The sequence below is a fragment of the Maylandia zebra genome, linkage group LG4, assembly GCF_041146795.1.
Source record: "Maylandia zebra isolate NMK-2024a linkage group LG4, Mzebra_GT3a, whole genome shotgun sequence".
NCBI lineage: Eukaryota > Metazoa > Chordata > Actinopteri > Cichliformes > Cichlidae > Maylandia > Maylandia zebra.
This window is the reverse complement of record NC_135170.1, coordinates 25,866,304-25,878,932: the sequence shown is the minus strand read 5'-3', so window position 1 is coordinate 25,878,932 and position 12,629 is coordinate 25,866,304. Positions and strand designations below refer to the sequence as shown.

The following is a 12,629-nucleotide window of genomic DNA, read 5'->3' as shown; positions in this document are numbered from 1 at the left end:
AGGTAGTGAACTGTTTGAACATAAACAATAATGGCTGTTCTCTTCTCTCTCTACAGATGGCAGCGACTATTGACATGAATTTCCAAAGTGACTTAATGGCTATCTTTGAGGAGAACCTGTTTTGAGAAGAAGAGCAACTGAAACAAAACTGCAAAAAAGAAAGAAAAAAGAAAGAAAGGGAGAAAAAAGATGTAAACCTCCTCTAAAGTAAGAATGTGGAGATCATGCAGCAGAGAGGGACACGGACTGTACGTATATGTGACGGGCCCTGTTGAGACTGAGTACAAACACTGGACGGGCGGTCACAGCTTGGTTTGCCCACGTGGACTGAACACACAAACATCACACGGGGACGAGTCGCTTAGTTTTGGATGTCGTTTTCCTGGATATTTAGCATTACCTGGCTGATATCGCGTAACAGGAAAAAAGCGGACCCCTGATGGCAGCGCTGCCTTTTTCACACTTGGTTTTTACAGTGTGTGCGTGTGTGTCTGTGGGTACAACGGTAACCACAAGCGTGAAGACATCCCACTGATAACGTTCAGACAGACTGCAGAGACACTGAGAGAACTGCCAGATGTCTGAGTTGGTGAAGAAGACTGATCTTTATGTGTTCTGTTTTGTTTCTTGTAAGTGAAAAGATTACATTTTTGTTTTGTTTTTTGGGGTTTTTTTTTTTTTCGGGGGGGGTGCTACTTCCATACTGTAAATCATGTATATTTCTCAGCAGAGAAGGTACAGTTTGCCTTACACCTCTTTTTCCTAAACTGACCATTATCTTCTGTGGCCTGCACAAACGGACAAACAAACATTTGCAGACGAGGCGAGGAGCAGTGCAGACCTTTTTTCATTATCTAGTATCTACTGTAAAGAAGTATTTTCTTATACTACAATAACTGTTTATTTTGAATCTCTTTTCTTTCTTTTTTCCTTCCTCTTTGAATCTTCTCACCAACACACTCCGCCAGCTACTTCTATGCCAAACAACCCCTGATATCTTTTATGCTAAATTACTTGTCCTAAAACATTTGGTAGCTAGTTAAAAAAAAAAAAAAAAAACTTAAAAAAAAATACCCTCAATATATGCATTATCATAGTTTCAGCAAGTATTTATCAAAGACAGAGTCAGTCAAGTTTTTTCCATCTTGCCTTTTATTTTTTAATTTAAAGCTACAGTAGGAAATCGGTAGCAGAAGAGGGAGAGAGTCTGGTCGTTTCTAAGCTTTAGTTCTGAGTTTTCACTACAAATGTCGCACCATCGTTTGCATTACACTTTTAGATACACTGTTGGAGAAGTTTTTCTGAGTGGCCGGTTCACAACAGTAACTACTGGGTCAGTCAAGCCCCCTTTTGTTCCCTCTGATGAAGCTGGGACTATCAGGGGAATTAGACAAACATCTTTCTGTAGCTGTTACTTCAATCAGGTTAGTAAAGTAGTAGACTGGAGAGAGCTCCCTGTTAGATTTTTCACATCGAATCGTCTTCTAGTTCACCGAGGGCACAGTGTCGACGGTATAAACTAAAAAGAAACAGTTACCGGTACACAAGTCAAGAAACGGAAAATGCTGAAAAAACAGTTTTGATTTCTATCTTTGTTCTTGTTTGATAAAATTGTGGATGTGACTCTTCTAATTATGTTCTTGGAGACATTTGTTTGAGCGGGGATTGACTGAAATCCGAACACATCTCGTCCTCTCTACTTGTCTCTTATGGTGTTTTTTCTCCAGTGCCTGTATTGTATTGCAGTTCTCGTTGGCTTATATTACACTTTGACCGGGTTTAGAAAGGGGCGAGTCAGCAGTGGGCGGTGTAATATTTAAGTGGGGTGGGAGATTTTTTTTGAAGGAGTTTGTGTATAAAAAACAAACAAAACAAAAAACACACAACAAGAAAAAAAGAAAGAAAGGGAAAAAAGAAAAAAGTAATAAAAAAGGAAAAGACAGCGTTTTATACTTTACCCGTTACCAATATTCGGGTTTTAAAGTTAGTTTTAGCTGGACTTCTATGAGTGTACACACCTGACAACTACTTTCTCAGTTTGTTCAATCAGCACATTTTAGATAGATCGTTTGAGTCTGGTCTGTGAGTGTGATTATAAATTTGGATGGCTGTATGAGTGTGTGTGTGTGTGTTTTCATTCTTTTCTCAGTGTGTGGTGCGGGAGGTCTGTTTCCCGATGTAGATAAGCAGTCTGTTAATGAGGAGAATAAAAAGATGGGTGAGTACTTCAGGAGAACTCGTTTCTGTGCTTGAGTCACATCTTTTAATTTCTATGAAGTCCACGATATATAACTATATAATTTTATTATTAGATTGGTTTTGAAAGGGTAAAAAACAAAATGTCATTCCTTTTTAGCCTTTTTTTCCCTTGTCATAATAACTGTTGGACATAACGTGCCATGAGTTTTACGGAGAATGTGCTGACCTGCAGCTCAGCCCAGAGTTTGCTTTATTCAGGTATCTTATTTTGTGTTACATTTGTTCTGTTTTGGGGGTTTTGTTCAGACATTTTCCTCGATTATCGTATGTGAGTGGTCTATCGAGGTCTCTGATTAAGTCTGTTATGATCATTAAATAAACTCATCTCTCTCTTTTTTTTTAATTTTTTTTTTTATAGAAAATAAAAAAATAAACAAAGATTTTCCCTTTCCAGTCTCTTTCTGTTTGAAATCTAATGGAGCTTGTGTGCAGCACAGTCTCAACTGGGAGCAGATAGTTGGGATTACTATGAAGAATGACAAATGTGTTGCTTTAATTTTCCCTAAACACAGACTAAATGAGCACGGGGCTCTGCTTATTTAGTCTCAAGAAAGCCCCAGTTTAAAAAATAATGCAATCTCCTGTATTTATGAAATTTAAAAAATTGCATTTTTATATTGAGTTCTGCATCATACTTCACAGGTATGAACAAAAAGTCAAAAGTCAAAGAGACAGCTTTTGTAACATACCTGCAGAAAGCACGTATCAAAGTCAAGATTAGCACTTTGTACATGGGGCACAGCTAATCAGTCAGAAAACATTGGCTAAGCGGTTTTCTTACGGTTCTTGCTGTAATAATACATTCTTCAGACTGATAATGTATTATTTCAAGCTGTTTACTAATGTTGTCAAGTAGGAAAATATAGAAATTTAGGATGTCTTATTTTGAAGGTACTTGTCGGAAGTGATGTTATTGTATTATGTCTGACTTGACATCAAACTGGGCACAATGCCAAACGCCCTCTGGTGGTCACATTGGAAAATTTAGAGCGAGCGCATTGTGTAACAAGTCAGATTGAATACGTGTATAAGAATTGTTAATAAAGACTGAAGTTAATAAGGTCACGTCAGATGTTTACTAGAGGGGCATTACAAATAATTAACTGCGGGCTTGGCCCACATGCGCCGTTATAACTGCTTTTAGGTTAGTCAAGATAGGAAAGGTCAATATCTATAATAATAATAATAATAATAATAAAGTTCACTGCCCTCTGGCGGTCAAAGGCAGGAACTACATTTCAACACGTCTTTTCGCCGTCAATACAAACTTATAAGGGACTAACATTTCTGAACCTAATTTAATGAAAAAGTATTAAGCATACTCATATGAAAGCGCCTAAATTAAATGTGATTTTTAACTTATCAGGTTATATTTATTTATATTGCTGAGTACCTTTGGGCATTCTCTTTTAGCCCTCTCATTTATGCATGCTTTGGACAGGCACTACAATAGAAGTGCACAAGATTGTGACCCCGTGACTTTATTAGTTATTATACAATATTAATTTAAAACACAGATTCCCGAAGATATATCCAGCTACATTAATGGACGTTGCTCACACGCGCAGCTAATAACAGTTTGTTTTTCTTTGGGTTAATAAATAGTCCTTTACTAAAGTGAACGTTTACTGCCCTCTTGCGGTCAAAATGCGGAACTACTGCACAAGTTGCGTCAAGTTGCCGCAAATAACAATTTAAAACGTATATTTCCTGTACGTAATTTCAAAATAACTGTAGCAAACAAACTGACGTGTTTAAAAAAAATAACAGTAAAAACGTAAGGTAAAAAAAAATTTGGCTAATTATTAGTTGTATCAATTTAACTGTTATTTATCAAGTTATATTTGTTACTTCTAAATCAATCAAAAATAGTGTCACACTTCTGTATAAAATTATCATCAGTGATTTCCAGTTTGGGCTAAGTGAAAACTCTCCTCTTGCGGTCACATTATAAAAGGGAAACGTGCCATCACTTCCGCTAATTAATTTCAAAATAAAGTAGTACATTTAAAATTAAGTAAATATTACCCTTCGTTTCAGTCTATACATCGCTGTGCTTTAAATTGTCAGTGCGATTATTACATGAAATAGTAACAGTTGACCAGTTTACTGTAGCAGAGCTGCCGTTTTCCCATCCAAATCAAGCAATACAGAGCTCTACTTGCGACTGAAAAACTCACCTCACACAACACATTGGTTTACTGTTATTATTATTCTTTTATTACAATACTTAAAAGTATAAAGATAGAAAATTAAAATAATTATGGTCACGTTACAGCCTTCAGAGGTTAATGAACGAAATACGCCACAGTATGCTTTTTTAATGTAGTGTAGTTCCACAAATGACCGCAAGAGGGACCAAATATTAAGTAATGCTATTTGATCACCTCTGTCAATAACAGAAATAAACTTCTACCACCGTGTTTGCTGTTTCAGATATTAAGTGAGATAGCATGTATTTATTACTGGTGTATCATTCATTTAATAAATAGCTTTACTTACTTATTAATATTACTCTACACAACTAGAACAGGAAATTTACTGTGTATTTATTACAGATCAAGAGTATCTTACTACACTCATCTACACAGATCTCGGGATTTATCACAGGATCTGACTTGGACGTCGCTTTCCACATTTCTTTCAGCTGTTCGTTCAGCTCTTGGTATTGGGATTATCACATGTATTGCAACTGCCCTTTTCTTGTAGTCAATAGAAAAGAGACCACTGTGCCTTGCAGCAGCTGATTGAAGTCCAACCGGTGGTATTATCAACCTGCTTCAATTATGTTCCATAGGGTTTGCACGGCTTGCAACCTGGGTCCTGTCGGCATTGCTATACCCCCTCTTTATGTCAACCACCTCGTCTTATCTGCTGTTGATACATCTCATGCTTAGTCTTCCACAGCATTGCATTTTCCTCCTCCTGATCATCTGTTTTCTGCTCTGATGTGCATAAGGTGCATAAGATGCATAAAATCAACCAGTCAGGCTGTTTTCTTAATGAAAACTTTCTATCACTTCATGTTCCAGCTATTCCTCAAAAAACATGTTTTTGATATCATGCCATTTTGCCAGGCTTCTAGGTTCAGGGAGGTTTACAGCACAGAGTTTGGCTTCAGTGTCCACCTTACTGTGGTCAGCTATATCAGAAAGAAAGGAAAGGTTGTTGTGATGATTAATATCAATGGTGGATAAAAATACCAGAAAGAAATAAACAGAACTGATCACATTCTACAACAAGGCCAAAGGAGGTGTAGACCCCATAGACCAAATATGTTGGCATCTACACTTGCAAATGTCACAATAGAGGCTGCCCATGGTGCTGTGGTACAACTGGACATCACCAGCCTGAATGCTTACACCTTTTTCATGGGTCAGCACCCTGAATTCAAGAATGGTATCACCAATGCAAGATAGGTCTTCCTCACTGCGCTCTCAAAAGAGCTTGTCACAACAAACATGAGAAGTCGACTGTAAGGTTGCACCCAACTGCAAACCCTGATCAGCGAAATGGTAAGTTGTGGGGTGACAAAAGCCACAACTCAGCCACAGGAAAAAAGCAGACAGGACTAACCAAATGCCATGTACCTGTGTGAAGTAATTACAGTCAGAAACAGACAGTGTCTCACAAGTGAAAAGAGAGAGAAACTGTATGGACAGTGACACACACACACACAAGTGGATGCTGTTGGTTTGTCTCTTTTTGTCCCAATTTACAAAATGTTTTAAAAATGTAAAAATAGTGAAAAATACAAAATTAAAACAATGATTGATTCTTGTGTAGACCAACATATAATACAAATGATTCTTCTTAACCAAAAATGACACCAAATGAAAACAAAAACACACTGATTCTAGACATTTTTGACCCAGTGATGGAAACGTGCAGGGTCCAGCCATTCATGCATCTAAAGATTAACCTTCCACAGAGTTTCAGGGTGCTCAAAGGTGTATACATGCCTTGATATTTAGTTGCATCTCTCTCCACATAGTATCATTGGTGTGATCAAAAGCTATAACTCAATGTGACCGAGAATTTTGTATTTTTAGGGCAGTGTGTGTTCATGGCTGTATCAGAAATGTCATACTTTTTTGCAACTTGGTGAAAACATTAGGTCGTGGGAGAGAAATGCTGTCAGAAATCTGGTTTTGGTGATTTAAAGAGCAGCATCGTTGATTTGCTGGTGTTATTTTCAGTATCATCAGTCTGTATATGTAACATGGTTAGATTTAAACAATGAAAAGACTGTTTATAAATATTTTTAACATATATCAAACGTGTCTTAGAAATATATATATATTTTTTTTTTTATCAGAAAACAAACTTCTCACACATCTGTTAACTCACGGGATAGCACAAAGCCACCCACTTACGCAAATCTGCATCTTTGATACTAGTTTTGCACTGTTTTAAACGTTAGATTTATATCAGGTAGTCACTGTTTTCCAGCCTTTTTTTTTTCTTCCTAATGATTTTAAGTCCCAAAGCTATTAGAATTTACAACAGTGATGAGTCACTTTCATTTCTTGACCTGGAGCAACATTGTGTGGAGTACAGGAAAAATCACTCCGACTGCAATGCGTGATCGCGGCCACTGGAGGGCAATAAACCTTCGCGATTCAACATTCACACTGTTCTAATACTGCAAAAATTAAATAACCATTAAATACAAATACTCTCAACAAATGTGCAGTACTCTGGTAATTTAGTCCACGTTATTAAAATTCTGTTGTTATCACTATAGTGATTTTTCCCTCAGTGTAAATGTCTTTCTATAGTCAGTCCAAATTAAGAATTTGAACTCAGAAAGATGAGGGGGGTCTGCGTGTGTTTCTTCTGCATTACTGTTTCTAATTCGAGGTGCATTTTCTTTTGTATTCCTCACTGATAAAACTCCTCCAGCAGGTCCCAAAGCTATTTCAAATTTAGTTCATGTTTAGCCTTAAACAGAGTTTCTGTTGTCTGATTTTTCAAGCTGTACGTGGAGGCAGCACCGATACCTGTCTGTCAGGTCCAGCTGATCCTCATTCAAAAAGGCGTCGGCTTGAAAACGTGCGGTCGCCTGAACACTTAACAGTGAGAATAACCAGAGGGTCTTCTGTTTTCCTTTCAAATGGCACCCAACACCCCCTGTTTCATGTCGGACCTGTCTTGATGGAGGACACGCTAAGACGGACGGTAGGGTTCATGTCGTAATTTACTACAATTATTATATATTTTACATGTTAAAAGTCTACATGAGATTAAGTTGCACGAGCGGGTATTAGTGACACATAGGTCACTTCACTTCAGGTCTGAACAGGCTGTATTAACGGAAATGTCTTACTTTCCGACTTTTATCTCCTTTAACCCCAGCGGTCTCAGAAAGAGCACTGTTTTAGACTCTAAGCGCACACCTGAAACTCTAAATTCACAACGAAAGCCTTGCGTGTGCTCACAAAACCAGAATTTCTTGCGCATTTTCTTTCTTCAGATTTCTAAAGCCGCACGTACGCACGGTCTTACTGCTTTTGTAATACTTTTTACTATTAATGTTGTTTTGGATCATTGCACTTGGACGAGGCCAATTAACAATCCAATCCAGCCCTAAATCAATGCAGAGACGTCCATGTTTTAACACTTGAGTCTAAAGTCACTGCTGGGTGTACCATGACTCAGATACGGGAATTATTTGCACAATCGTGTCAGGTGTTTTTACAACAAGTGATATGGGTGCAAAGAATCACTTTCAGTTCAGTCTTTGTAGAAGAATGTCTTTACCTCAGAAGTCACTTAACATGAATTATTCAAGCATAAAAAGGTCTCCAACTTGTGAGATGAACCAGTGTTGAGTCAACAGAAAAAAATAGCAAAATTGAGCAAATTCTAAGTTTGATCTGTAGCCATTTGTTATTAACAGCCTGTGGTTAAAACGCATAATTTGTTCTCGTTTCTTTAGTCGATGACAACAGAATTGGACAGGCAGAAAAGTAGTATATTCTTACACCAATAAGGTGATTCTTCCGTGTGTCCTTCAAAAAATGAGGAAACTAGATAAGTGTAGGACCAAAAAAGAAGGGGTCAAAACGAAACATAAAATGAACAGTATCTGAAAGTAATGTCCTTAAGAAATGGGAAAGACCTGACACAGGAGGGCCGCTGGTGTTTCAGTTGATCCATCAACTGTTCACTAAAGTCTCATCAGAAATGCTTTCGGTGGAAACGGGGAGAGCAGGATGAGGTCTGCCAAATTACACAAGAACTAAACCGAAAATCAGTGGCAACAGGCCTTATGAAGTGATGAATCCAAATTTTGCATTTTTGGTTTAAATCCTTGTCAGCGTGTACACATGAGGTCAAGACAGAAGTACAACAGTGGGTGTCTTCAGCACTTTCTAAAATTCTAAAGCCATTTCCTTTCTGCATTTTAGTCTGTGGTGCTGGGGAGCTTGTCAAAATTGATGTAATTATGAACACAGACAGTACAGTCAGATTTTGATCCACCATGGAATACTCTGGAAAGTGATGTCTCCATTTTTTCAGCGTTGCAGCAATCCAAAAAACAGTGGCAATGCAGTAAAAGCATATTTGGATAGGAAAAAGCTCCCCATTGGAACACTAGCAGACATGGATTGGCCTCCCCAGAGCCTGGACCTCAAACATTATTGAAACAGTGTGGGATCATCTAGACAGAGCACGGAACAAAAGGCAACCAACATCCAAAGAGCTCTGTCCTTCAAGCAGCTTGGAGAAGTATTCCTGAAGTGTACTTGAGAGCTTGCCTAAGAGCGTTCCAGCTGTGCTGAAGAACAAAGGTTTTCATTCCAAACGTTGACTTCAAAGCTTGTTAGAATTGCTTAAACTCTTTTGTTTCATATACGAAATTTTTATGCATGTTTGCACACTTTCCAAACAAAATATAAGCAAATGGGATGTGGCTCAAGGATGAAAAATTTCCTTGTTGACTCACTACTTGTAGACAGCAGGTTAACATCTTGAACATGTACTTTGTGTCTGCAGATATGGCCACAGAGAGCATTGTGGAGAATACCTGTTACTACAACGAGAATGTCACCTTCTTCTACAAAGTGGTGAATAAGACGATCAGTACAGGATGGAATACACGGGACTATGTTGTCATTGGACTGGGCTTGACAGTATGTGTTATTGTACTCCTGGCCAACTTGCTGGTGATGATAGCCATTTTTATGAACCGCCGCTTTCACTTTCCTATCTACTATCTCCTGGGGAACATGGCTGCAGCAGACCTGTTTGCAGGTATTGCTTATACCAACCTGATGTTGCACACAGGCCCGTGGACTAGAACACTTACCAAGGAGCAGTGGTATATCCGCGGCGCTTTGATTGACATCAGCTTGACAGCCTCTGTGGCCAACCTCCTTGCTGTTGCTGTGGAGCGACACCAGACCATCATCACCATGCAGCTTCACAGCACTATGCCAAAGCGGCGTGTGGTGCTGCTGATAGTATGCATCTGGGCCACAGGTATCATCATGGGCCTGGTGCCGACATTTTGGAACTGCGAGTGTGATCTTAAGGACTGCTCCACCCTTGCGCCGCTCTACAGCCGCCGCTTCCTTATCTTCTGGGCAGTCCTCAACCTGCTCACGTTCTTCGTTATGGTGGCCGTGTATACTCGAATCTTTATCTACGTGAAGAACCAAAGTAAGAACACGTCTCAACAAGTCACAGAGATCCGACAGCAGACTGTTGTCAACCTGATGAAGACGATATCCATGGTCCTGGGTGAGGAGCTGTTTACTTTTCGGTCAAAGGGGAAGTTAGAATAGTTTCATTTCTAATAAGCTTGAAAATTTTAGCACTCTTAGATTACTAACGTACATGGTACAAAACTTCAACATACTGATAGTCGTTGGCGGCATTATTTTCAGATTTTTGCAGGAAAGCGTAGTGACTTTTATTGAATTTCACTTCATATGAACTTTCAGTATTGTTTTCTGTAGTAAAGCTGACTATTGTTGATGTGCTTTATCTCACTGATCTTAGTTATAATGCTTGGCGTGTGTACACCCAGTCATTTATCAACCAGTTTTGCAGCTCTTGTTTGTCAGATCATACCCGATTACTGCTGATCTCTTAAGCTGATAGATTGTTAGGATTTCCGAGTAAAACTGACATGGGGTTATCGTCATAATACAACTTTTTCTTTAGGTGACTCATCTCCTGAGCATAAATGTGTTCTCTCTGGCAACTAGCCTTGAAATTAAGCAAGCAAGCTACCAGTATGACCCAAGAGACTCTGCTGTGTCATTATGTCCCATCTTTAAATAAAGTTTACTTCCAGTTCTTATCAACAGTTTGCATCTCTGCAGGTGCCTTTGTAATTTGCTGGACGCCTGGCCTCGTGACTCTCTTACTGGATGGACTGTTGGGTAAAGAGAGTCATGCCAACCGCTATGAGAAATACTGTTTGTTCATAGCTGAGTGCAACTCTCTGGTCAATCCTATCATCTATTCCCTACGGGACGACGAGATGCGGACGACGTTCAAGTGGATCCTGTGCTCTCTGTGTCGGAGAGGTGTTCATCAGCAGAGGCAACTTTCACTTGTCAAGAGGGGCACATCTCTGCGAGAGGTACCCTCACTTATTAGGGTGTTGACCCGGTGGTGCAGAATACAACCTGTGAAATGTAAACCTTAGACCAGGGGTGGCCAACTCCAGGCCTTGAGAGCCGGTGTCCTGCAGGTTTTAGATGTGTCCTATATCCATCACAGCTGATATAATGGCTAAATTACCTCCTCAACATGTCTTGACGTTCTCCAGAGGCCTGGTAATGATTTAGGTGTTTTGACCCAGGGTGACATCTAAAACCTGCAGGACACTGGCTCTCGAGGCCTGGAGTTGCCTGCCTTAGACCTTCAAAGCACTTTAAAAAAGGTACCCCAAAATAGTCTTTGGGGCATCTTTTTCAAACTTGAGATTATTCTTCATTGCTTCAGGTTTCATTTGTGTTTCTCACATTTCTTCACAATGAGTCATGAGAGCTTTCACTTTCCATATCTGCTCTATATGTAAGTGAACAATATGATGCATAAAAGTATTGTTTCCTGTCCTGGGCCTTGTTCCACAAAGCAGGTTCAGCAAAATCAGAGTGTAACATTGAGCTAAGAGGTTTGATCATAGTTGGTTCAATTCATTGTATGTTCATATGACAACCACTTTCTGATGCCAAGATTCACCATGGGAATGGGTAGAAGATGAGCCTCCATTTTTATTTCAATATCAGGGACGGCTTGAGGTTCAGTATCTTGCCCAAGGATATATAGACTGGAGGAGTCGGGGATCAGTCCACCAACTCTTTGTGTGACATTGCCGAAAAACAAAAAAGGGATCAAGAGTCATCTGCTCAGTCCTCATTTACATAAGATTTACATTTTATTTTGAAATCTAATTATTTAGCTGTAACCTGTAGAAACTTGAGATAAAGATGTGGCTCAAACACATAAGATGCAGTTTTATGATATAGGACAGACCCAATAAGATTTTTTTTCATTGATTTCTTATTTCCTTTAGGTTTTTTAATTTTAGGATTTCTTTGTGTAAATGTTGATGACGTTTACATTTCTGTGAATTTAACTGTATTTAAATCTACAAAGATACTATTTCCTTTCTGTAACCTGGATTTTAAAAAACTAAAGTACAAGACTGTCTTTAGTTCACACATCATCTCCAACACAACATACGAGTCTTCACTGAACAGTATTTTGCCTCAAAAGCTTCATGCAGATTGGGGATGGGATTCAGAGAGAGCCTGCCAGTGAGCAGGTTAATTTCAGTCATTTACTCAAAACTGGTACTCTTCCCGAAACAGAAGACCAAGTGTTTGTCTCATCCAAGTATTAACAAACAAGAGTTTTCACTAAACCTGCTTCCTGGAAAAGGCCCCGATTAGATACAGAATAATTGTTTTGAATCTTTAAACACCACTGGGTAAAAGTGGTTAAAGGAAACACTGAATTAAACTGCTAAATGTAAATTGAGTCCATTTTCACTATAAAATATTATAACTCTACCTTGAAATTCATAAGATATTTCTTCTGTGTCATGTTACCTTCAAATTATTTTCTTTCCTACAGGAAACACTTGGCTCTGGCCTGAAGTCAGAAGCCGAGGCCTTGTGTTAGGACGACATCAAGAAAGACAACGCCTGGTCAGTGACTAGGTTATAAACGGCAGATCAAAAATAATATAAGTAAGATGTATAGATCAGTTAATTCTTCTAGATATCAGCCAAATTCTGCAAAGCTCACTTTTCCATGTTTGCTTTTTGATACTGAATTAAAGGCTGAACAAGACTTTTTTTTTTTTTAAGTCTCCACGAGACTAACAGAGTCACATAATCATC

General features: G+C 38.8%; 2 protein-coding genes across 5 annotated transcripts in view; both read left to right on the top strand.

Moving 5' to 3' along the window:
* The window catches only part of brd4 (bromodomain containing 4), a 37,568-nt gene extending 34,929 nt beyond the window's left edge, over positions 1 to 2,639 (top strand). For all 3 annotated transcript variants that reach the window (XM_024802219.2, XM_004559585.4, XM_004559584.4), the window contains exon 19: positions 57 to 2,639. In XM_024802219.2, the coding sequence (XP_024657987.2) occupies positions 57 to 125 (69 nt within the window). In that variant the 3' untranslated portion in view covers positions 126 to 2,639. The remainder of the gene's footprint in view (positions 1 to 56) is intronic.
* A 4,637-nt stretch (positions 2,640 to 7,276) lies between these two features.
* lpar2a (lysophosphatidic acid receptor 2a) lies at positions 7,277 to 12,579 on the top strand. Of its 2 annotated transcripts, XM_004559580.5 has the most exons (5): positions 7,277 to 7,440; positions 8,785 to 9,056; positions 9,262 to 10,008; positions 10,596 to 10,858; positions 12,361 to 12,579. In XM_004559580.5, exons 3-5 carry the CDS (start codon positions 9,264 to 9,266, stop codon positions 12,406 to 12,408), a joined length of 1,056 nt encoding a protein of 351 aa, XP_004559637.1. In that variant the 5' UTR covers positions 7,277 to 7,440; positions 8,785 to 9,056; positions 9,262 to 9,263; the 3' UTR covers positions 12,409 to 12,579. The 2 variants fall into 2 exon arrangements, with proteins under 2 accessions (XP_004559637.1, XP_004559638.1); XM_004559581.5 differs by lacking the exon at positions 8,785 to 9,056 and having other exon boundaries at positions 7,280 to 7,440.
* The last annotated feature ends 50 nt before the right edge of the window (positions 12,580 to 12,629 follow it).